Here is a 26948-nt window from a genome sequence, read left to right on the forward strand (position 1 = left end):
GTCCTGCTAAAAATCGCTGATCACAGCCATTACTAGTGAAAAAAAAAGAAAGTCAATAATAAAAATGGCATAAACATATCCCCTATTTTGTAGACGCTATAACTTTTGTGCAAACCAGTCAATATACGCTTATTGCGATTTTTTTTTTACCATAAATATGTAGAAGAATACATATTGGCCTAAACCGATGAAGAAATTAGCTTTTTAAAAAAGTTTTTGGGGATATTTATTATAGCAAAATGTATAACATATAGGGGGTTATTAACGAAAGGCAAATCCACTTTGCACTGCAATTGCACTTGAAAGTGCAGTTGCTCTAAATCTAAGGGGTAGATCTGAAATGAGGGGAAGCTCTGCTGATTTTATCATCCAATCATGTTCAAGCTAAAATGTTTTTTTTCGGATCTACAGCGACTTTACTTCCAAGTGCACTTGCACTTTTTTGTTTATAGCGCCCAAAATAAAAACCACAGAGGTGATCAAATACCACCAAAAGAAAATTCTATTGGGGGGGGGGGGGGGGGGGGAGAGAGAAGGACATCAATTTTGTTTAGATACAACGTCGCACGACACAATTGTCAGTTAAAGTGACGCAGTGCCGTATCGCAAAAAATGGCCTGGGGGAAAATCTTCCGGTCTGTAAGTGGTTAAAGAGTAAATGGTGCTTTAGGATAACTGTGCATAAGTGTTGAAGACTATACAAGCTCTACCTACATCTGAATCACATATGAAGCTCTTAACTTAGCTTGGCAACTGTCACGTACACATCAAGTGCTGCTGGTAAGGTTCAGTGCACCCTCCCGCCAGCCAAAAACTGCATTAACACTTTTTGAATCCTGGAGCATATGCATACTCACATCTGCAACAATGTTCTGTTGAGTGACAGCGGAAACCCAAGCAGGAGTTGACCAAGGAACGGCTCCCTATGCATTGTGGGAGCCAAAGTTTTTTTTTTTTTTTTTTTATTTAGTTTTTTTCTCAAACCTATTTATTTAGTCCATTCCCTGCCTGAAGCCCCACACAGCAATAAATATAACAAACAAGGCGCTGCGGCTGTTATATGGTTAATCCAAACCATGTACTTCCAGAGCCACAAACATCTGGCTTGCATGTTAAGTGCTGAATAAACTACCCACTGAATCCGCAGAAATCTGATAGTACAGGCTTCCTGGGCAGATTTACGGTCTCTCCGCTGCTTGTCAAGGATATCATTACATTATTGTGTTACATGAGAATATACATTTTCCATGGGGCATATAGCTGCTTATTGTTTGAACAATTAAACTAGTGAAAAAAATGCATATTTATTTTATATATACACACACACACACAAAATATATATATATATATATATACACACACACACACACACACACACACACACACACACACACACAAAATATATATATATATACACACACACACAAAATATATATATATATATATATATATATATATATATATATATATATATATATATATATATATATATATATATACACACACACACACACACACAATAAATAAATATGTATATGTATATGTGTGTATATATAGATATATATAGATATACACACACACATTATTTATATATACACATATATATATATATATATATATATATATATATATATATATATATATATATATATATATACATATACATATACATACATATATATATATATATATATATATATATATATATATATATATATATATATATATATATATATATATATATATATATATATAATGTATGTATATCTAATATAGGCTTCTACATCTACATTCAAGCAGGGTAAAGATAAATGGTGACATGTAAAGTGCAGCAACCCATAAAATTCAATAGAAAGTCAATTCATGGCAGTCCATTGAGTTAAAAGCCAATTTCATGTGAAAGGGACGTCGTCTGTGTTTTGGATGGGCACCTACTGCCATTATCTATCTAACAGAAACCCCAATGGTAATCACATTGCAGCTTCTATCTCAGCCCCCTCACCTGAGGACATAATTGGGTCTGCTAGTCTACTAAATTACCGTAATTAGAAAACATAATCAGCCAAGTGTTAATTATTATTATTATTTTTTCTTGAAATACAGTCACACTAACATGCACAAGTATATACAGGCAGTGCTTTGGAGTTTATTTACTAAAGACACTGTGGTTTTCTATATACTATGCATTTATTATAACATTTAAGGCAAATTATACTAGGTGAATATATAAAAAAAAAATGTTATATTTTTCTTCAATTATAAAATTGAAGGGGGTATAAAAATACAATTTGTAAAGGTTTTCTTTTTTTTTTTTTTTTAAACACTACATTTTTATTTATGTATAATAATGAACAATACAAATATAAATTGCCCTATACAATGTTCAACAATGATAGTGTCAACTTTAATATAATGGAAGGTTTGTATAGGATTATTCAGATCTTGATGTCCTGGACAAGTCTACCCCTAATGAGCCGCGATATCGTCACTCCCGCGCATGCGCGCAGGAGATTTCTTTCCGGCAGGGTCCAGCGTCTGCCGGGCTTTCAGCCGGGAATCCCCTGTGCGCGAGGGGAATATCTCCTAAACTGTACAGGTTTAGGAGATATTTTTTTTTTTACCTACAGGAAAGCCTTATTATAGGCTTTCCTGTAGGTAAAAGTCCCCAAAATGACTATACAACCACTTTAAAATAGGGAAGGAAAAATAGAAGAAAGGAAAACAAAAATGATAGATAGTGATGGCCGAACGGTTCGCCCGGCGGTCGTTTTGCGGCGAATTTCGGCTGTTCGCGGTCCACCCGTTCGGCAGACTATTGGCGCCGTTCGCCCGGCGGACTTCCGTGTTTACTGTGTAAAAGAACTTTGACCTATGATGACACATCCATCATGGGGTACAGGACAGCCAATTGAGACATTACAGCACATGGACAACTTATAAATAGACCCGATCCGGCGGCCATTTAACATTCTTTCTTCTGTCACTATAGGGAGAGGTTGCTGTGTGGAGCAGGGAGAGATTGCAGTGACCCAAATCGCTAGCTATTTGGTACACAAAAGTTCTTTTCAGGACTGGTATAGGTGTTAGGTGTAGTTCACAGTTCAGGATATAGGTTTGCTGTGCTACTGATTGTTGCAGCAGCCTGAGTGTCTTTTGTCATTTTAGAGAAAGGGACAGGACGGTGTCTGCTGTAGGGACAGTCAGTTTAGTCATTAGCTGTTACTCTCGGGTCCACAAAAGTGCTATTCCAGTTATTGTTCCAGTAGACTCTGTTTTGTCAGTTTATATAGGGACAGGCAGGAAGCAGTGTGTGAGGCAGTGAGGGTCAGTTTAATCAGTAGCTGTTACTATATTAGGTCCACAAAGGTTCTTTTCAGGACTGGTATCAGTGGTATGGTAATAGGCTTGTACACGTATAATATTCTTTCTTCCAAATATAGAAAGAATATTATACTTGACTGTTGCCCTTCTGCTGCAGTCTGCTAATCATTCACAACCTACTTGTTCCACAAAGGTCCTTATAAGGACTGGTAATAACCTGGTCTAGGGTGCTATAGTACACAGGGTTGAGTGAGGTACAGTCTGCCATTCTATAAGGACTGGTATAGGTCCACAATACATAGGGTTGAGGTGCACTACTGCTGACCGCTGCCCTATACTGCAGCAGTCCTTCATCGGAATAGGGACTGACGTACAGTCTGCTAATCACTCACACACAACCTACTTGTTCCACAAAGGTCCTTATAAGGACTGGTAAGGTATAGGTTACTACAGTACATAGGGTTGAGTGAGGTACAGTCTGCTATTCTATAAGGACTGGTATAGGTCCACAATACATAGGGTTGAGGTGCGCTACTGCTGACCTCTGACATCCTCCTGGGGCTGTACCTCTGCTGTGTATATTATGAGGGGCTCCCACCATCCCTGTGCTGTGCTGACTTCCTCCTGGGGCTGTACCTCTGCTGTGCATATTTTGAGGTGCTCCCACCATCCCTGTGCTATGCTCATTATGAGGGGCTCCCCCATCCCTGTGCTGTGCTGACTTCCTCCTGGGGCTGCTTATTATGAGGGGCTCCCACCATCCCTGTGCTGTGCTGACTTCCTCCTGGGGCTGCTTATTATGAGGGGCTCCCACCATCCCTGTGCTATGCTGACATCCTCCTGGGGCTGCTTATTATGAGGGGCTCCCACCATCCCTGTGCTATGCTGACATCCTCCTGGGGCTGCTTATTATGAGGGGCTCCCACCATCCCTGTGCTATGCTCATTATGAGGGGCTCCCACCATCCCTGTGCTATGCTCATTATGAGGGGCTCCCACCATCTCTGTGCTATGCTCATTATGAGGGGCTCCCACCATCCCTGTGCTATGCTGACTTCCTCCTGGGGCTGCTTACGGTGCAGGTGTCAGTGCTTTATGTCACGCTGCTGATGTCAGTGCTCTCTATCACGGTGCTGTTGTCAGATGACTCTATCACGGTGCAGGTGTCATTGCTGTATGTCACGCTGCTGATGTCAGTGCTCTCTCACGGTGCTGCTGTCAGTGCTGTATATCACGGTGCTGGTGTTAGTGCTTTATGTCACGCTGCTGATGTCAGTGCTCTCTATCACGGTGCTGCTGTCAGTGCTGTATATCACGGTGCTGGTGTTAGTGCTTTATGTCACGCTGCTGATGTCAGTGCTCTCTATCACGGTGCTGTTGTCAGATGACTCTATCACGGTGCAGGTGTCATTGCTGTATGTCACGCTGCTGGTGATCATCTCCTGCACCCTCTTCTTTGCCTATCCTGGTCCCTGACCTTCCCTCTCCTCCATTGCCTTCATGCGCTCCACAGTCCTGAATTGTCACAACAATTTCCCATATAAAAAAAGAATGCTTGTAGTTGTCTATCCCAGATTCACCTCATACATGTGTTATGTCATTGGCCATGTGCTGGGACTATGTTTGCACAGCTATTCATTTTGTGGCTGCAAATTTGACCTGTAGGTTTGCAAAGTTCGCCTCCCATTGAAGTCAATGGGGCCCGCCGCGAACGTTCCGGTTCGCGAACTATCGGCCGCGTTCGCGGTCCTCGTTCGCGAAAACGTCCCGTCGGAAGTTCGTCCATCACTAATGATAGACTACACCGAAAATATACTCAAATAATTATTCAGAGCATTTCAATTTGTGATGGTTTTCTAAAATGTTTATATGATTTCAGTGGCGGCTGGTACTCAAAATTTTGAGGGGGCGCAAACATAATGAAAAATTGTAAAAAAAAAAAAAAAACATCAATTGCAGTCTCACTGTACCATCAATTGCAGCTGCTGTGTCCATCAATTGCCACCACTGTGCCTATCAAACGCAGCCACTGTGCCCATCAAATGCAGCCACTGTGCCCATCAAATGCAGCCACTGTGCCCATCAAACGCAGCCACTGTGCCCATCAAACGCAGCCACTGTGCCCATCAAATGAAGCCACTGTGCCCATCAAATGAAGCCACTTTGCCATCAAACGCAACTACTGTGCCCATCAATTGCAACCACTGTGCCCATCAAATGCAGCCACTGTGCCCATCAAATGCAGCCACTGTGCCCATCAAATGCAGCCACTGTGCCCATCAAATGCAGCCAGTGTGCCATATCAAACGCTGCCACTGTGCCATCAAATGCTGCCACTGTGCCATATCAAACATTGCCACTGTGCCAACAAATGCTGCCACTGTGCCATCAAATACAGCCACTGTGCCCATCTTATGCAGCCACTGTGCTCATCATATGCAGCCACTGTGACCATCAAATGCAGCCTCACTGTGCCCCATCAAATGTTCCCAATGGGCCATATCAAATTCTGCCAGTGTGCCCCCCCCCCCCGCCCGCCATCTGTACTTGCCCTGTCTCGGTGACGGTGGGACAGCTCCTCGAAAACTTCTCCAATCCTCTCTTCCCTTCCTCTGCTTGTCGTTTCAGCCTATGCCTATGGCTCTAATCAGATGCTTAAAAAAAAAAACCTGCTGCTGTAATTCAGGTACCTGGTGCCCAAAAAGGGGCTGGGCACCTGAATAGGGGTTGGCAACGGCGGCCATATATAGATTCATGCAATGCATGAATCTATCTATTGGTGCTAGAGGGGTGGCTGGAGAGAGGGGGCGGCACCCATGCGCCCTTATGGACGCACCGCCACTGTATGATTTTTTGATTTAGTTACTTCTGGCAACTAATCATGCTAAATTTGAACCAGACAGGAATCTAGTTGATACAAAGGGACTGATTAACAAAAGGCGATTAGACCGTGCACTTTTCAAGTGCAGTTGCACTCCTTAAAGAATACCCAATCAGGCGCAAGGGAAATAAAAAAAAAATGCATTTTTGCTTGCACATGATTGGATGATGGAAATTAGCATTCACTAAGCTCTGGGGAGGATAAGTGCAACTGTAATTGTAAAATGCAGTCTAATTGCCTTTAGTAAATCAGTGCCTTTTGTATCAACTAGATTCCTGTCTGGTTCAAAATGTTCATGATTAGTTGACAGAGGTAACTAAATCAAAAAATCATATAAACTGTATTGTTATACGGCTTTCAATTTCATAAGTGAAGAAAAATATTTTTTTTAAAAATGACTGTATGTTCACCTAATATAATTTGCTTTAAATGCTGTATTAAATACATAGTATATAGTAAACCACAAAATGTCAGCCTGTGCAGTTCTTGGTTTATAAAGAATCCTTGTTGGGATATTTTAAATCCTTATACAGGACCATAAACCGCTCGTTCGTTCCCAGCCTGGCTCAGAGACTTATGGACAGGTTTTGGAACTGTAGTAAATGAGGGATATAATGGCATCAAACCACAGCTAATGAACACAAGTAAATATAATAGCCTTGGGTGGACGGCCTTCCAACACACATTTTATAGGTCTTTCTTTGGTAATAAGATTCTTTCCTACACAACACAGTTCATGTAGAATGGGGACTCCCTAGGTCATTGGTTCACAAAGTGAAGCCTGCCGACATGCCAGATGGTCTGCTGTGCTGACTTCAGCATCTCTCTTGTAGGAAACCCCAACATGTTCATGAAAGGCCAGATTTACTGAAAGCCGGAGTCTCAAGCTGGAGGCCCTCCAGTTGTTGCAAAACTACAATTCCCATCATGCCTCTGCCTGTGAGAGTCATGCCTGTAACTGTCAGCCTGCAATGCCTCATGGGACTTGTAGTTTCGCAACAGCTGGAGAGCCACCAGTTTGAGACTTACTAACTTAAATTGTAATTAGACTTCCACAAAAAAAAAAAAAAATGTTTAAATTGGGCCTTGGGAGCTTTTAGCCATAATGTGCTGATATGTACAGCCTTTTAGCATGTTATGGTAAGACTTACCTGATTGGTGACCACCTCTGTCACTGCACTGTCAGAGCCCCAGTTGGTCACGAACATTGTTGCTGGCCGGGGCACAATGACGTCACTCCAGTGCGTGAGTCATATCATCACAGAACACGGCTCTAAAGGTGCGCTGAGATGCGCATGCACGACTCCGTTTATACAGACACTTGAAGATAGCAAGAAGGGTCTATGTCAGAATAGACCAGTAGGTCAAAGGGTTAAAGGGGAAGTTTGGGTATCCACAAAAAAAATAAGCACATTCTCCCCTCCATGTCACAGCTCAGGTCTTATGCTGCAGTTGTCCCCTGCTGGCGCTAAGCCTGAGAACTGAGTGACCACATGACCATTGATTGTTTAATTTCTCAGTCTTCTCAGTGACTGTCAGTAAGGGCCAGTTTACTGTCCTTCAGACTTTAAGGGGGGCTGGACTGTGGCCAGTGGGAGCAGAAAATGTCCTGGTGTCAATGGGGGGAATAGTGCTCCATTATTGGTGTCAGTGGGAAGAATAGCACCCTATCATTGGTGTCAGTGGGAAGATTAGTGCCCTATCATTGGTGTCAGTGGAAAGAATAGTGCCCCATCATTGGTGTTATTGGGAAGAATAGTGCTCCATCATTGGTGTCAGTGGGAGGAATAGTGCCCCATCATTGGTGTTATTCGGAGGAATAGTGCTCCATCATTGCTGTCAATGGAAAGAATAGTGCGCCATCATTGGTGTCAGTGGAAAGAATAGTGTAATATTGCCCCATCATTGGTGCCAGTGGAAAGAATAGTGCAATATTGCCCCATCATTGGTGCCAGTGGAAAGAATAGTGCAATAGTGCCCCATCATTGGTGTTATTGGGAGGAATAGTGTCCCACTGATGGTGTCATTGTGAGGAAAAATGTTGGTTTTAGTGGCAGGAATTATGCCTTGTTGCCCCCAGGCCAGATAGGGACAAGCAAAGGGCCAATTCTGGTCCCCGGGCCACAGTTTGGAAACCAGTGCCTTAGGGCATGATTACAAACCTTTTCTCTCCTCCATAACTTGGGGAGAGGTGTTCTGTAGTCCACAGAGACAGCAGGGACCAATGCTAACTGATAACAGTCAGCAGAGGCAGAGTGTACAGGAAGTTATGGTCCTACAAGGTTACCGGCAGGATCAACAGGTAACGTATTTGTTTTATTTGTTTTTTTTACTTTACCAAACAGACAAAATGTTTTCAGTAGTATACTTAACAGACCAGACGTGTCTAGTTTTGGATAGTGTGGGAAAGGGTTTAGAACACCTGTGAAGTTCAGCAACATTTACCCCATTTCCGCTGTCCAATCTTTCATATGTCATACTGAGTCTTGCACTGCAAACGGGCAAGTCAGTAAGAGAAGACTGCGTGTCAGTAAGAGAAGACTGCGTGCCAGTAAGAGAAGACGGCGTGTCAGTAAGAGAAGACTGTGTGTCAGTAAGAGAAGACGGCGTGTCAGTAAGAGAAGACTGCGTGTCAGTAAGAGAAGACTGCGTGTCAGTAAGAGAAGACTGCGTGTCAGTAAGAGAAGACTGCGTGTCAGTAAGAGAAGACTGCGTGTCAGTAAGAGAAGACGGCGTGTCAGTAAGAGAAGACGGCGTGTCAGTAAGAGAAGACTGCGTGTCAGTAAGAGAAGACGGCGTGTCAGTAAGAGAAGACTGCGTGTCTGTCTGGCCATGCTGGTGTGCATGCTGTGCAGTGCTCAGAAGCAGAGCCGAGCAGACCGTGGCAATGACATGGGGTTGGCTGATATCTGCAGTTTTTCCATCAGCATTGCTCTTCACATTGACTAACAAAATAACCCTGATCATTTTTTATGCTCTTCAGAAATTTCTGACAGCATAAAATTTTTTTATGCTGTCAGCAATTTCTGAAGTACATCTGTCTCGAGAGAAATACACTATATTGCTAAAAGTATTGAGACGCCTGCCTTTACACGCACAAGGTTTAGGAGTGTGTCTATGGGAATATTTGGTCATTGTTCCAGAAATGCATTTGTGAGGTTAGGCACTGATGTTGGATGAGAAAGCCTGGCTAGAAGTCTCCGCTCCAATGCATCCCAAAAGTGTTATATCAGTTTGAGGTCAGGACTCTGTGCTTGCCAGTCAAGTTCCTCCACCCCAAACTCATTCATTCATGTCTTTATGGACCTTGCTTTGTGCACTGGTCCAAATCATTTGATGGAGGGGGGATTATAATGTGAGGTTACTTTTCAGGGGTTGGGCTTGGCCCCTTAGTTCCAGTGAAGGGAACTCTTAAGGTATCAGCATACCAAGACATTTTGGACAATATCATGCTCCCAGCTCTGCGGAAACAGTTTGGGGATGGCTGTTCCAACATGACTGCACACCAGTGCACAAAGCCATAAAGACATGGATGAGCAAGTTTGTGGTGGAGGAACCTGACTGGCCTGCACAGAGTCCTGACCTCAACCCAATAGAACACCTGGGATGAACTAGAGCAGAGACTGCGAGCCAGGCCTTCTCATCCACATCGGTGCCTGATCCCACAAATGCACTTCTGGAAGAATGGTCAAACAAACCTTGTGGGCAGCCTTCCCAGAAGAGTTGAAGCTGTCATAGTTGCAAAGGGTGGGCCAACTCAATATTGAACTTCAACTCCAATATCCAACTTTTAGTGCCTCTTACCAAACTCACACTGATTCAAACTTGTTGCCAATTTGATGCGTACAAAAAGCCTAGATTCGCATGCCATCCAAAAACACATGTTCAATGATGGTCGTTTTCATCTGTGTTGTGATTACTCTGTGAATGCAATGTGGGAACAAAAAGGGTCCTGTGCGAGTTTACTGCGTTGCGATTTTCCTCCCCATAGACATCAATGGAAATCGACATGAAATTGCATCTTGTGTTCAGATGTGTGCTTATACTGCTTCTTCTGTGTAGATTTTTACATATTCCCCCCCCCACAGCAATAGCACCTGTGCCCAATCCCATCTGAAAAAAGCATTCAATTCGCATTACAAAAGCACTGTCTTTGGCACAGATCGCAATGCAAAATCCCACTGAACGCCAGTAAAAATCCACATGAGAATCACACCTATTCGCATCTCATAAGGCTCCATGCACACTGGAGCTGATAAACTGCAGTTTATTGGAGTTTGGGCGTTTTTTGTAAAAGCCCATAAACTCCACTCTATGTTAGCCTATGTGTCCATGCACACATGGACGTTTTTCAGCTTTAATGAGCAGTGGAGTTTATGGGCTTTTTTCTGAACGCCAGAAATTCGCGTTCAAAGTGCCGTTTTTCACCGCCATAAAACGACAAACGCTGATAAACGCTCATAAACGCTAGTACAAAACGCTGTTAAAAGCAAGTTTTTCAACCAGCGTTTTCTGCCAGCAATCTGGCGTCCAGAAAAAGCTTTTTTGAGCTTCGGTGTGCATGGAGCCTAAGTGTGAACCCAGACGCAATGGTGGTGCATGGTGGTGATAGCACTGATTTACAAATGGATAATAGAAGTGTGGTGGCACATCGAGTCATCATTCAAACTGTTATGTAGTTTTGATTTGGTGGAAAACATATTCACTGGTTTTAGTTTTCACTGCACTTGCGCTTTCATTTGCAGTTTATGCCCTTGCACTTTATTTTGTATAAGACTTTTTTAGCATTTTCTGTACTTTATGCATACATGAATTGTGTGTATACCGGTATTTATTTATTTTATATTTCGGGAGTTTGGCGTTGCTTTAGGTCATTTTGGATATAATTGGTATCACAATTGTACGGTGGCAGCTTGAGGCTCCATGCACACTGGAGCTGATAAACTGCAGTTTATTGGAGTTTGGGCGTTTTTTGTAAAAGCCCATAAACTCCACTCTATGTTAGCCTATGTGTCCATGCACACATGGATGTTTTTCAGCTTTAATGAGCAGTGGAGTTTATGGGCTTTTTTCTGAACGCCAAAAATTTGCGTTCAAAGTACCGTTTTTCACCGTCCAAAAAACGACAAACGCTGATAAACGCTGATAAACGCTCATAAACGCGCGTTAATTAGTGTTTGGCATTCTATTTTTTCAATGCATTGTGGGAGTTTGGAATGTACTGTGGGATTTTTGTAGTGTCCTCTGTGTATTTTTATTGAAAACGCCCATTAACGCTAACGCTAATAAACGCTCATAAATGCTAGTACAAAACGCTGTTAAAAGCAAGTTTTTCAACCAGCGTTTTCTGCCAGCAATCTGGCGTCCAGAAAAAGCTTTTTTGAGCTTCAGTGTGCATGGAGCTTTATTCTGTATATTGGTCCTAGTAGAGATGTTTTTTTATTTTTTTATTATAGTAGACATGGTTTAAAAGACAGTGCAGCGCACTCCTTAGTTAGGACCGGATGTATTATCTAAATTTTTTTGCAGTTCCAGAAAAAACAGATGAATTCCTCTTGGCCAGATTCAAAGGAGATGGAGTACGATATAAAGCCAAATTAATTGGAATCGATGATGTTCCAGAAGCTCGCGGAGATAAAATGAGTCAGGATTCCATGATGAAGCTAAAGGTACGCTTAATATTACTCTGGTGTGTACTGAATATTTTGAGGGTATTATATTGGGGGGGGGGGGGGGGGGGTCTTAAATGCGGCTTTTGGGTCCAAAAAACATTAGCGCACACTGGACATCATTCACTTGTAGAACTGCTTGATTTGCTGGACAAAATTAGGAATATTTTTCTGTATGTTTTGAAATATGAATTCATCTAGTTGCCAAGAGTTTTGTTTTAGCAACAGGCAACTAGCTAACCATACCATAGATACCATAACCAGAAGATACGTCTGATACGGTAGTGAGTGTTTCCAGGCATAACTGTCAACCAAACTCACTAAACCCAGCAATTCTGCAACACGAAAAATAAGAATCCACCTTGAGTGATTCAGGACGTAGAAAACGCTTGTGGTCTTCCTGCAGTTACAATTGCGAAAGGGTTGCAAACATATGGCTGATAGGAATTCTTGCCAGACTCGTGTATATAACATTGTGCAATAAAGTTTACAAGAAGAAAGGGAGTTCCTCAAAACCTCCTGGTTCTCACAGGGCCTTACAAGTGACATTAGGCATTACTTTCTAGTTCTCATTTTCTTATATATTTACATAGTTAGTAAGGTTAAATAAAGACACCAGTCTATCCAGTTCAACCTGAGTGTGTGTCCACAATTGTCCCTATCCCTGCACATTGCGTCTCATCTAGATGCTCCTCCATTATATTATTTATTTAAGGTACCCATATAGCGCTGTCAATTTTATGCTGCACTCTGCGCACACAATGGTCCCCACCCCCAAGGAGCCCACAATCCAAGGTCCCCAACTCGCATTCCTATACTGGGGCCAATTTTGGGCAGAAGCCAATTAACCTACCAGCATGTCTTTGGAGTGTGGGAGGAAACCGGAGTGCCCAGAGGAAACCAGTGCAGGCACAGAGAGAACATGCAAACTCCAGGCAGGTAGTGTCGTGGTTGGGATTCAAACCAGCTAGGTGAGCGTGCTACCCACTACACCACTGTGCCGCCCACAATTCTTGATCTCCTTATGTACAATTCAAAGAGAGCAGAGGCAATGTTTTAAAGGGAACTGAGTTTTAAAGTGTCACTAAATCAACATCATAAAAAACTATCAATAAATGGTGTATTACATGCTGTTCATACTCACTCAGTAACTATGAGATTTGTTTTCTGTATTCTTATCCTGTTGCTCTCTATCTCCACCTTCTGTCCCCAATTCAGCTAGGGATTTTGCAGCTGTGGTGGTTACTCTGCACATGCTCAGTTTTCAGTGTGTTTCTCTGCTGAGCATTTCCTAACTATCACATCTGAACAGCTCATGTGACTATAGAGTCACACATATGGGAGTATATACAGTGGTAAATGACAACCCACTCCCTCCCTCCTCCCTCCTCCTCCTCCTCCATGTCCACTAACCAACTAAACACAATGGTAGTTGGATATTACATGTAGATTAATGGAGGCTTTGCCTCCCTGTTATTCCAAGATACAGGCTAGAGAGGCGTGACACAACCTGTGACTGGCAGAAATATGCCCATACAGTTGTATGTCAATTTAAAACCGTTTATAGATATTATTGTTACTCTGTATTTCAAAGGCTGTTCTTTGATTATATTTTGAACATATGACCAGTAGCAGAGGACTAGATGCTCCTCCTGCTTATGTTTCCCTGCAGACAGGCTGGGAAAGAGCCAGGTAATGTGACAGCTGTATGTCGGTTAGGAAAATGGTACTTAGATTTTTTTTTTATTCAAATAATTAAAGTGCCATCATCGACATACAGCTTACAAACCAAATCTGGTCTCGTTTGTTATTGTGCCTTTAATTAGAAACGCGTTGGCACATCAGCACCCCCCTCTATTGGACATATAGTTGTTATCTCATTCATATCATCTACCAATATTTATTATTGTGGATTTTCATAAGTATTTGGGGAACATGCCAGGGGTGGCTGAGATATTTATCAATCAATTTTGGATATGACCAATGTTTTCTACACGTAATCACGTTTTTATGGGATATACTCCCTAGGTATTTTTAACATTATGTGTTAATAAAATGTCTGTTTTTGTATTGAGTGTTTCCTGTAGGGCAGGTTGCAGCACCACTAAAAATTGCATTTTATCCTTCCTTGTTGCTGTGATCTGTCTTGCTGTTAGAGAAAGGCTACATTTGTTCTCTATGGTCCCACTGTATATCCCAACATAGCCATACTCCCTTGATTGCTGTTGAGATGGACTAGGGACTATGGGATTTGTAGTGTATATAGAGCACTGACTGCAGCTGATTTGAATTGCTCATGAAATAGAATTGAGGGGGAAAAGGAGGACATTATAAGGAGGTAGAAAAACACAAACAGAAACAATTTGATCAAAAATACATTACACGGCCATTAAGTAGTGGATGTGTGTAGAATATTTTTGGAAAATAAGGATATTGTTTAGTGCCACTTTAACGCTTGCAGTGGAAAACGAATCTTGGAGGATTAAAGTGGAAGTAAACTTCCACCTTTTGCCTTTACCTATAGGTAAGCCTATAGTAAGGCTTACCTATATGTAGTGTAAATATCTCTTAAATGCACGCCGTTTAGGAGATGTTTACTGTACATGCAGCCAGTGATGTCACTGGTGCATGCACTGAAGGAACGGCCACCCGTGCCGTTTCTTCAGGCCCTGTGCCGTGAATGCCGGCTCCCGTGCGCATGTGCGGTAGTGACGTAATTGCTGCTCCGGCCAGTCACAGCGCCGGAGTCCACAAGCCCAGAAGCAAGAGGGTAAGGATGAGAGTGCCTGCAGCGCTGACATCTTGGCGCAGGAAGAGCTTTGTTTTAAGGTAAGTTTACCATAATGTGCTAGTATGCGATGCATACTAGCACATTATGACATTACCGTGCAGGTACAAACCGCTTTAAAGTTTGGCTCTATTCAGTCGAGAAGTAATACAGGATGGAACTTCTTATGTAATAATCATGTGTGACCAGTTTGGAGTTTCTGATTTCGGTGTATGTTTTCCTTTGGCAGGGGATGGCGGTGGCAGCTCGTTCTCAGGGACAGCACAAGCAGAGGATCTGGGTGAACATTTCACTTTCTGGCATAAAGATAATTGACGAAAAAACAGGCGTAAGTTTTCTAAATTCACATAATAGATTCTGACACATTTCAAAACAAACATAACATTGTTTATTTTCTGTCTCTTGAGTTGAGTAGTTGTGAAATGCAGCGCGGTGTCTGACGGGTTTGGTGCGGGTTAGCTGCGCTTTCCAATTGGCTGTTATTTCCTGTGGTTTTGATGTGCTTTCTGAAACCCTGTCAGGTTTTTATCATGGTAGGCTGAAAAACAGTCCACAATTGAATCTCTTTTCAGAGGTGTTGACAGGCAAAAAGGAGGTAATAAGTCACCTCCCCACTGCTTACATTTTACCCTATAATTGTCATACTACCATACCGAAATTGCATGCATTGTGCCTGGTTGGAGTGCGATTCTAGCGCAGCCCCAAGAGCTGCATTAGTTGTGTTTGGCAGCGCCAAAAGTGACATGCTGTTTCAATTTTGCTGTGGCCATGGCATTTGTACAGCAGTGAGTGGTTGTATCCAAAGGTTCAGGTGTGTGGTTGAGGCTGGTAAAACCACAGCTCAACTGCCAGCTTCACTTGTGAACAAGACTTTACTGTGGTGGTGCACCACTGATACTGGGGCTGGTGCTGAATGGATTTGTCTATAGGTTTTTATTGATGTATGTGTCCACACTATGGATACTCACCCACTCTATTTGTCCTAGTAGCCAGGGACAGCCATTCATTAGGGGCACACGGGCGCTGCCCCCCCATCCATGTGTCCGGCCCCCATGCAGGACGCCAGATGCATGAATTCCAATGTGGAAGTTTTTGAAGCATGTGATTAGAGCAAGAGGCTCTAATAGGCTTCAAAAAAGGGTGGGCTTGGCGCGCAGAACACTACGAATCGAGCCCACCCAGTTGTGTGACAATAGTGAATAAATATTCGCTATTTTCACACTAATTCTCCTCCCAGCAGGTTTGAGACCTGTTTCCGATTGGCTGCCAAGGAGGAGACAAAAGCCATCATGATGCCTGCAGAGGAGAGAAGGGGAAGCCTCTGTGATGCCCGCCACCTGTCACCCGGGTGAAGCCACAGATGGGGTAAGTGCGGTGGACCCGACCGGTTTGGGGGGGGTCGGGTGGTGCCGATTACCTGACCGGGGAGGTTGCTGTGGGTGCACTGTTTTAGCCACCCACCCCCACCCCCAAAAAAATTACCACCAGCCACCACTGCTAGTAACTATTTTCACTGGTACCGAAAATGGGAAACTGTTCCTGTTATAGACGCTATAGTGTTAGAAATCACTCTAGAAATGCCAACGGACCCAGCCGATTGTCCTAATTTGACAGGCATGCAGGAGAGTGGCCCTGTATGCAGACAGAGTGTGTCCTGGTGCCATTCATCCACGCACGCAGCACCTGGCGACTCAAGCCCAATAAAGAAATTCCCCATTCATGGTCCATGGGTGAATGAGACCTAACTCTCCAGCATCTTCGAAAAGCTGAAATCTCTTTCATGTGGACTGGCTGTGGTGTAGTGACTTTGTCTATGCTACTAAGAGAAGGCTTGCTCCTATTTTTCATAGTTACGTGGAAGAACTAAATGAAGTGAGAAAACACATGAAGACAAATATTCGAACGCCTGTGCTAACTCCAGCCTTAGTCATCTGGAACATAACATTCCTGTAAATGCAGTTTTGTCCCGTCACTGGACACTTTAGCTGTTAAAAGTTTACTAACGTTTATGATCCACAGCTGTTTAAATATTACATCCAGCCATGGTGTGACTCCAGGGTTGGCTTTCAACAGACGTTTGAGATTTAACACACAAAGGCAGTAATGTGCCCACACCGTCTTCGGGGGACACAAAAATAACACGGAGTTCCAATTAACAGGGCTGTGTCCTATTTGTAGGAACCTTTTAAAGTGAGTTTTCAGAAAAGGGATTTTAATTTTGGAAGAAACTGCCGTCATTTCCCATTTAATGCATGGAAGATCACAGACCGTCAGTGAAGTTTTATGTTTAGGTGTTGGATTACGTTGCGTTCATTTACAATAGTTGTGAAGTTGATGGTATATGTGTTTCTGAAGTGTCCTTTTAGGGAAGGGGTCTCAAAACCTTTCAGTCTAGGGGCCTCGTTGTTGTTTTTTACAAATATGTGTGAGCCAAAAAACTCGGTTTTGTAAAAGAATGAATACAATTTAAATGAATGAACACATTCCAAGAAATAACTTAAAGTGGATGTTTGGTCTAAACGTATCTAAGTCTAAACCGACTCCCACCATCATGCTCTTTTTCTAACTATCTTGTAAAAGAAAGATGTCTATACCTACCTAATATAGGGGCGCTCTGGTCCCCGTCACATGATTTCCCCAGTGGCCAGATTCAGGGAAGAGGTTAGAGCAGCGACAACGGCTGAAGAGCCTGGGCAGTGAGGTCATCCATAGACCTACTATGGAGTATCCATTGGCCATTGTCTCTCTTCTACACTGAAGCCGAAACTGGGAGACGATCACATGACCGGACTTGAGCACCCTGAGATTGGGAAGCATCGACATCATTCCTTTACAGCAGGGGTCTCAAACTGCCTGCCCTCCAGCTCTTACAAAACTACAAGTCCCATCATGCCTCTGCCTGTGGGAGTCATGCTTGTAACTGTCGGCCTTGCAATGCATCATGGGGCTTGTAGTTTCGCAACAGCTGGAGAGCCTCCAGTTTGAAACCCCTGCTTTACAGGGTAGTTAGTAAAGGGCCTAGAATGGGGGTGGAAATAGATTTAAGCTTAGATAAATTTAGATCAGACTTACACTTTATTATCAGAAGCCTCCCATCACATCAGAAGTCCCCCCTTCAAATTAGAAACCTCCTCATCACATTAGAAACCTCCCCATCACATCAAAAGTCCCCCCTTCACATTAGAAGCCTCCCCATCACATCAGATCCTCCCCTTCACATCAGAGTCCCTCTTTCACATCAGAAGCCTCACCATCATGAGAGCCCACCTTACATATCAGGGTTCATTTCAAGGTTTCTCCATACATTAAGGTCCATATCAGAGTCCTCCAGTACATCAGTCTCCCCTTACATTCGGGTCCCTATCAGAACAAGATACAAACTGATCTGATACTAGCTGTGATAGGACAGTGATCCTAGCTGCAAGACAGACAAAATCTCATTGTCCAGATGTGGCCCTTGAGCTTTAATTTGGAGACCCCTGTTTTTATGAACTTCTGAATTTCTTAAAGCCAAGCAGAAGACAGTTGGATGAATTTGCAACAGTGAAGGATTAGTACCTTATCGTTTTGCTGTTAGTTGCTCTGTTATGGAGATTTCCCTTGACTTCTTGTCTGAGTGACATAAGAGGGAGTGAGGTAAAGTGTTCCTAACAGCAACAATGAAAGTTGGTTTGTGTTGGCGATTAGGTGATTAGGTTGAGCAACACAGAACTGTGAGGATTTGGTGACATTTAGCTGTGATAAGGTAAGTATAGATTTTAAGGTGTTAAGGGTTGAGTTAAGTTTTAGGAGTAGGATTATATTAACAGACAATGAGTGCACCGGACATGGCCATGGCCATACAATTTAAAGTACACAGGGAGTTTTTAGTATGCCCTGCCCTTTTCCCAGCTCCTGCTCAATAATTTTCATTTGACGGCTTTGATGCACTTGCTTTCCAGAAGGCCGATGGAGACTGTAGTACATATAAGCCTAGCCTTAAGCCCCATGCACACTATCAGATTTTCTGCTGATTTTTTTTCCTTCAGATGTACCAAAACCATATAATATGAGGTCAAACCTTAAGAGTTTCAATTTGTATGCAATCAGGCAGGCCCTTGCACTACATGGTTTTGGTAAATCTGAAGACAAAAATCAGCAGAAAATCTGATAGTGTGTATGGGGCTTTAGTGTCCTTTGGGCCTGTAGTAGACATGTGCATTCGTTTTCGTCCGAATGCATTTTCGTCCGAATTTCAGCTATTTTCGTTTTCGTTTTGCCAAACGATAACGAAAGCACAAAATCCGAAAAACGAAAGATCCGACATAAATAAATGCTTTATTTTCGTTTTCATTGTTACAACAGTTCGATATAGAATAGGAGATTCGACGTGACTCTGACAACGTGTCTATAGAACCTGTGTTCGAATGTGCCTAACCTTACCTCTATTAGTCCAAGATTATATAGAGAAAATATTCGACAGAGAAAAAAGATTTGACAGAGAGAAAAGATTCTGCAAGATACTGTCCTAAAAAGTGTTTGGGGACCCGGGTCCTGCCCCAGGGGACATGTATCAATGCAAAAAAAAGTTTTAAAAACGGCCGTTTTTTCGGGAGCAGTGATTTTAATAATGATTAAAGTGAAACAATAAAAGTGTAATATTCCTTTAAATTTCGTAGGGGGGGGGTTGTCTATAGTATGCCTGTGAAGGGGCGCATGTTTCCCGTGCTTAGAATTGTCCCTGCACAAAGTGTCATTTATGCAGGAAAAAAAGTCCTTTAAAATCACTCGCAGCTATAATGAATTGTCGGCTCCCGTAATACAGAGAACACTCATTGAAAGTCATTGATAAAAAAATAAATAAATAAATAAATAAAAAAGCGTGGGGGTCCCCCAAATTCAATTACCAGGCCCTTCAGGTCTGGTATGGATATTAAGGGGAACCCTGCCTCAAATTTAAGAAAAAATTTGACGTGGGGTTCCCCCTAAATATCCATAACCAGACCCTTCAGGTCTGGTATGGATATTAAGGGGAACCCCGCGTCAAATTTAAAAAAAAATTGACGTGGGGTTCCCCCTAAAAATCCATACCAGACCCTTTATCCGAGCACGCAACCTGGCAGGCCGCAGGAAAAGAGGGGGGGACGAGAGAGCGCCCCCCCCTCCCTCCTGAACCGTACCAGGCCACATGCCCTCAACATTGGGAGGATGCTTTGGGGGTCTGTGACCCCTCAAAGCACCTTGTCCCCATGTTGATGAAGACAAGGGCCTCATCCCCACAACCCTGGCCGGTGGTTGTGGAGGTCTGCGGGCGGGGGGCTTATCAGAATCTGGAAGCCCCCTTTAACAAGGGGACCCCCAGATCCCGGCCCCCCCCCTGTTTGAAATGGTAAGGGGGTACAAAAGTACCCCTACCATTTCACAAAGAAAGTGTAAAAAATGTTTAAATAAAACAAACACACTTTTGAAAAATTCCTTTATTAAAAATAAAAAAATAAAAAAAAGATTCCAGCGGCGGTAATCCACTCTTGCTATCCATCGACGGACGGTCATATCTCCAGCGATGTCTAATATCATCCAGCGCAGCGCAGCATCCTTCTTCTGTCTCCGTGGAGGAGACACTACAGGCATTCCGGCGGCTGACGTTTGTTATATACGGAGGGCGGGGCCACCCGTCACCTGACCCCGCCCCCCTCTGACGCAAGGGGAAACCCGGGGTTCCCCGTGACGTAGGGGTGACCCGCACCCCTCTGATGTAACACAGGCAGGTTTCCGTTACATCAGATGGGGGCGGGGTCACCCCTACGTCACGGGGAACCCCGGGTTTCCCCTTGCGTCAGAGGGGGGCGGGGTCAGGTGACGGGTGGCCCCGCCCTCCGTATATAACAAACGTCAGCCGCCGGAATGTCTGTAGTGTCTCCTCCACGGAGACAGAAGAAGGATGCTGCGCTGCGCTGGATGATATTAGACATCGCTGGAGATATGACCGTCCGTCGATGGATAGCAAGAGTGGATTACCGCCGCTGGAATCTTTTTTTAATTTTTTTATTTTTAATAAAGGAATTTTTCAAAAGTGTGTTTGTTTTATTTAAACATTTTTTACACTTTCTTTGTGAAATGGTAGGGGTACTTTTGTACCCCCTTACCATTTCAAACAGGGGGGGGGCCGGGATCTGGGGGTCCCCTTGTTAAAGGGGGCTTCCAGATTCTGATAAGCCCCCCGCCCGCAGACCTCCACAACCACCGGCCAGGGTTGTGGGGATGAGGCCCTTGTCCTCATCAACATGGGGACAAGGTGCTTTGAGGGGTCACAGACCCCCAAAGCATCCTCCCAATGTTGAGGGCATGTGGCCTGGTACGGTTCAGGAGGGAGGGGGGGCCGCTCTCTCGTCCCCCCCTCTTTTCCTGCGGCCTGCCAGGTTGCGTGCTCGGATAAAGGGTCTGGTATGGATTTTTAGGGGGAACCCCACGTCAATTTTTTTTTAAATTTGACGCGGGGTTCCCCTTAATATCCATACCAGACCTGAAGGGTCTGGTTATGGATATTTAGGGGGAACCCCACGTCAAATTTTTTCTTAAATTTGAGGCAGGGTTCCCCTTAATATCCATACCAGACCTGAAGGGCCTGGTAATTGAATTTGGGGGACCCCCACGCTTTTTTATTTATTTATTTTTTTTTTTTTTTATCAATGACTTTCAATGAGTGTTCTCTGTATTACGGGAGCCGACAATTCATTATAGCTGCGAGTGATTTTAAAGGACTTTTTTTCCTGCATAAATGACACTTTGTGCAGGGACAATTCTAAGCACGGGAAACATGCGCCCCTTCACAGGCATACTATAGACAACCCCCCCCTACGAAATTTAAAGGAATATTACACTTTTATTGTTTCACTTTAATCATTATTAAAATCACTGCTCCCGAAAAAACGGCCGTTTTTAAAACTTTTTTTTGCATTGATCCATGTCCCCTGGGGCAGGACCCAGGTCCCCAAACACTTTTTAGGACAGTAACTTGCAAATTAGCCTTTAAAATGAGCACTTTAGATTTTGAACGTTGGAGTCCCATAGACTTTAATAGGGTTCTAAAGTATGCTATATACTAGCTCCGTCGAATCTTCTTTATACATTCGACAGACACCATAAGCCTTCAAAGACAGATTCGACCGTGATTCATGTGGATTTTCGGACGAATGCAATTTTTGAACGAAAAATGAAATAAATAAAAACGAATTTCGGGAGTAACTAAATAAATTAAGTTTTCAGACGAAAACGAAATTCCGAAACGAAATATTTTACTCTGCACATGTCTAGCCTGTAGTGTCAATAGGCCTATAGCAGAAATGTAAAAATTGCTTTAGTCCATAGGGGATGTGAGAGCTGAAGTGGTTAAGTTTCAGGAACAAATAAATGGTTACAAAGTCTTTTACTACTTTGCCCTGAATAGGTAAAGTGATAGAGTCTATTTTAGGTCAGGTTGAGTTAATGGTTAAGTCAGGGTCAGGAATTACATTCTTGGATTAGGCTGTTAGTGGGACAGGTTAGTATTAAGGGATACTTGAAAGATTTCAGGTTCTGTTTAATAGGATCAGCCTAAAGGTTAGATATCAGGTCACGTAGAGAGATTTCAGAGTTTCAGATATAAATGCCATACCAAATACTGCCATTGCTGGGCGCTTGGCACCAAGATCTCTCATACATCTGTAAGCACTTTCAGTGGATGAGGGAAAAGTTGGCCATAGATGGATAGAAATTCTTAGGAAAAATTCTCAGAACATTAGAATGTTGTTTGAAAGATTTTTTTGCCTTTAACATTTGATTTTGAAATGAAGGGAACAAAAACCACATACAAAAAGAAATTTGAAGAACTTAGAGAAAAATTTCCCATCCTGCCCTTCAAATATTCTCTGATTGTCACTGCCATCAAAAACGAACATTGATTTGACCCCACTAATGATTTGAAAAATAAAGGAACTTACAACCTTCTTTTCCTAAACATTTCCATTAAAAATTCTTTCCATTTTTGGCCAGCTTTACAAATAAGTGACCAAGGTGCTGGGCCATGAATTCTAAAAGTGTATTTATTAAAGAGGAACTGCAGTCTGCTCACATAATTTGTAATAAAAACACGTTTGCCATTCTGAAGCTTCCCTCCAACTACTTTGCATATTATTTTAAATATACTGTGATTCTGTACTTGCCAATTATGTTGCAGAAATCTCCCTTCACTGAGACTGGCTGCAACCATTTTAAATTTGGGCAGCTGAAGCTGCTGCCTGTTTACTTCCTGGATTTACATAGACACACAGAGGCACACCTCCAGCTCTGCAGCTCTCATTGTCCCTCATATGACTCATCCCCCCCCCCCTCCCTTCCTGAGAAAATGCTCAGGAGAGTAAGATTAGGAGGTCCATGATGTCATATGCCTAGGCTTTTTACCAGACAAGAAATAGGAAGTGGCCTGTGTAAGGTATTTACTGGCAGAAAAAAATGTTTTACTATCCAAAGTTAAAACAACAAGAGCAGAAGATTTAATAGATGGGTAGTTGAAAAAATTAGTGAAGTTATTTTTTAAGCATTAGCTGAAACTTACATGAATGTCTTGGAACACAGTGGAGGAGGTGAGGGGGAATCCACAAACGGTCGCAGCTCAAATCAGGGGGATACAACGCACTGGGTGGTGAGCCGGTGCAGGATGCATGCAGGCAAGCCGCCTGATGGCCAGTGTGGGATGTTATGATCCCCGCATTAAGAAACCTGGTTTAAGGCAAAGATGGAATGTAGAAACTCACAGATGATGGCAAAAAAGCACTGGACAGCAAGGGTGGCCGAGAACTTGATGACCAACACACCTGGATAAGATACTGAAAGCCGGGGGTTGATAACCGCTAGAAAAGGTGATCCTTAATCCGCGGTTGTGGTGTATCCTCACACACACGTTGTAGTCCTGTGTAGACATTTTGCAGGAAATAGCATTGGGCAGGCTTATGCTTTTTAGGGTCCTGCCCCCTTTTCAATGTCATACCACTGCAGGCAGGTGCAGACCAGGCTTATAAGCCATCAGGGTAAAAAAAAAAAGGGGGGGGGGGTGTTTTAATTGGTTAAGATGTAACAGCTGCATGTGACAATTTATTGGCCAGCTTTAGATACTGGGTCAGTTGTCTGTGTCACTAGGTAGACTCTCCTTTGCTCAATGTTGTGCCAACAGAATGCAATATAGTCACTGAAGTTTTACCCCCCCCTTACACTATACAAAACTACAAAACAACAGAATAAGTTCTACCTAAACAGAGCAGTGCACTCAATCACTGTAGTTGGAGGGCTCTGTTGTGCTCGCAGTAGGTGCACTTAAAGTGATAGTAAAGTCTTTTTTATTTTTTGTTTAAAAATAACTGACATGTTATGCCAAATGCCCCAATAGCAAGCGGCTTGCAATGGGGGCACCTGAGCCAAACTGCTGCTCTGTGTATCCAATCAGAAATGGAGCCATGGCTCAGCCCGCGCCCATAGAATGCATTCAAATAAAAAACCCTCTGCCTTTAGTACCACTTTAATCATTGTAGTTGGAAGGCCATGTTGTTCTCCCAGTAGGTGCCCTCAATCGTAGTAGTTGGTGGCCCCTATTCTGCTCCCTGTAGGGTGCTCTTAATAAACCTCCATGCCCTAGTTTAATTCCGTCACCCACATTGGTATCTTCATTTGAGGTTTAAGGGACTGGGAAACCTGCAGGGCACCGACTCTTGGTGAGCAGATGACAGTCACTAAGTATAGCATTACACACTACAAACCAGAGGTTTTTTTAAATGCTCCAGTTGTCTGGAAAATAAAAATTCTTCAAAAGAAAAGTCTGTATATCTTCCCAGAGAACTGCGCTCTTTTAAAAGACTCCCTGCAGAATCTTCGGCACCCAATAATTCTGAGTGTGTCTGATGCCGGATGCCAGTGTCCCCCACTGTGTGACGTGCTTCCTCTTGCCAGGCTCAATGCCACTACAAGACACTTAAAGCGACGCAAGCTCTACACATTCATTACTTGCATTGTGAAGTTATGTTAATGTAAACGAGCTGCAAACATATTGCAAATGCACCACAGGTACTCCTATGGCGTATACAGTACATTTGCGATGTGATAGAAAACATTACTATTCAAGATTATGATGCAAAAATCAATACAATAGAAATCCAACACAGAGGTGTGGGTTAGGTGCAGCATTGTGCAGTGGGCAGAAAACACACACAGTCCGAATTAGGTAGTAATAATATATTGTAGAAAAGTTCAGCAAGTATAGCAGGTCACAGCCAACCAGAACCACTTACAACCGAGACAGCGGTGGACCCACGAAATGAAGAATGGAAGATACTGACATCGGTCATGAGGAGCAGGATCTGGCCTGGCCGGGCCACACCCAAAAACAGGAGGCTTCCTGGAAGGTAGACCAAGTCCCTGAACTGTCTGTACTCCCCTGGAACCTTCCCCTATCTCTAGCACTGACCCCAATACACAGGGATCCTTTCCCTGCTCTAGCTGCTTGCAAAAAATGCACCAAGCCCAGGAGCCGGAGTCTTAAAGTGGTTGTTAAGCCATTATGGGTCCTCAGTAGAATCCCCTCTGTTATAACCTGTTATATCGTTCACTGCCTTTGTTTTATAAAAATTATGCGCCGTAATATCTTATTTTGAAGCTGCTGTGCAGTCAGCTGATGTCTCAGCTCTCTCCTGCCCCTCTCCGAGAACTACAGAGGGAGGGGCTGAGGTTTCCTCTGACGTCAGCCGAGAGAAGAGGAGGAGAGCCTCAGGCAGTCATGTGACGCTTGTCTTCATTTTTATAAAACAAAGGCAGAGAGCAATATAACAGAGGGGTTTCTACAAAGGACAGACTGTTATTTTACATTGTATAGTAGCAGCGAGGGGGGGGGGGAGAGAACACTGCTCACACACAGAGCTGACAGGCAGGGAGTGGGGGCGGGGACACAGGAGAGCAGAGAGCAGAGCTGTGGATGACGGAAGAACATAAACTAACCACGGTGTCAGGGCTCAGCAGCCATGATAAACCATGGTCAGTTTACAGGGGGAGGGCAGAACCAGGCAGGATCAGCCAGATTTTTTACGTGATAGAGGGGGCCAAATTACACAGCACAAGCACTGTGCTGTATAACATGCTTTATAGGAACAGGATCTTATATTTTTTCTTAGGGTTACAGACACTTTAAAAGAAATGTATGGGAATTTTTTTCCCCCATAAGCATACTTACCTACATGGATGCATCATTGGACTGATGCTGCATGTGTTCCCCACCACTTCTGCACTGAGAACTGAGCCATCGAACATCTCCGATAGCTCGGTTTTCTCATCTTCCTGAGCAGAGAGCTGCTGCCTGTCAGTCAGCATCTCTCCTGCACGACCCACTGAGAGGCTGAGATGACCATCAGTCCAGGCACCTGTCTGATCCAGACTTCTAGAGTCAGGCTGACACGGTGCCTGTGCATATCTGTGTGATGTCAGCAGAGAGCGGACTTAAGACTGCTTTTTGCTGAAAACAGGTCGTAGGAGTGCAAAACGAATTGTACTCCTGTGACCTTTAGGATAAGCCCAGCCAAACAAGCTCAGGCTGGACTTCTCCTTTAAATAAGCTCTGCCAGACCTAAGATAGCTGCCAAAGTCACATTATCCAGAATAGCCACCTCCATGTGACTGAGGAAATCATAGAGGAACCTCGACTTCCACCCCTACCTGCATTGCCTTTGAGGTCAAGCTCCATCTGCAGTTGAGAATACAGACTGCGCCTGCTTACAGAGGGGGCATCTGGCAAGTGTTTACCCAGATACAAACGCGTTGAAAACAGGTCTTAACACATTACGTGCGCTAATGGGAGCTCAAATTACTTTGCGCATCTAAATGAGCCCTAAATCAATGGGTTTATATCCACTTCAAGTACTCTCTGCACCCATGTTTCAAGATGTATAACATGTCAAAAAGAAAAATCTCTCAAAGGCAACAAAAATTGTAAAAACAGCAACAACCCCTTCCCTGTCCAAAACAAAAAACTTTGGTTGGAAGATGTTGTAGGATTTCATGGTTATCCCTTCTGTTCTCTTCCTTCTCTGACATTTCAGAAGTCCGCACATGATCTGACCCTTCGCTCTATGTGTAGGGTATGATGGAGGTGGAGGGATGGAATTTTTGTAGCAGGTCCCGCACAGCTCAGGATCTCCATCGCTGCATTGCAGGATGGTATAGGACGGACTATGCCCTAACAGCAAACACTGTATAGTTTGATTGATGGAAACATATTTTAATACAGTCTTTTTTTT

The 26948-nt window shown here is 43.4% G+C and overlaps 1 protein-coding gene across 5 annotated transcripts in view; it reads left to right on the top strand.

Moving 5' to 3' along the window:
* DAB2 (DAB adaptor protein 2) overlaps window positions 1-26948 on the top strand; it is a 257161-nt gene that overhangs the window by 126063 nt on the left and 104150 nt on the right. For all 5 annotated transcript variants that reach the window (XR_013263963.1, XM_077462815.1, XM_077462816.1 and 2 more), the window contains 2 exons: window positions 11731-11870; window positions 14888-14986. Coding sequence is in view for 4 of the 5 variants with exons in the window: in XM_077462815.1 (XP_077318941.1) it covers window positions 11731-11870; window positions 14888-14986 (239 nt within the window). In the remaining variant the exon portion in view is untranslated. The remainder of the gene's footprint in view (window positions 1-11730; window positions 11871-14887; window positions 14987-26948) is intronic.

This window comes from Lithobates pipiens, unplaced genomic scaffold (genome assembly GCF_037356315.1).
Source record: "Lithobates pipiens isolate NorthernLeopardFrog02 unplaced genomic scaffold, aLitPip1_a1.2 Scaffold_3, whole genome shotgun sequence".
Lineage (NCBI taxonomy): Eukaryota > Metazoa > Chordata > Amphibia > Anura > Ranidae > Lithobates > Lithobates pipiens.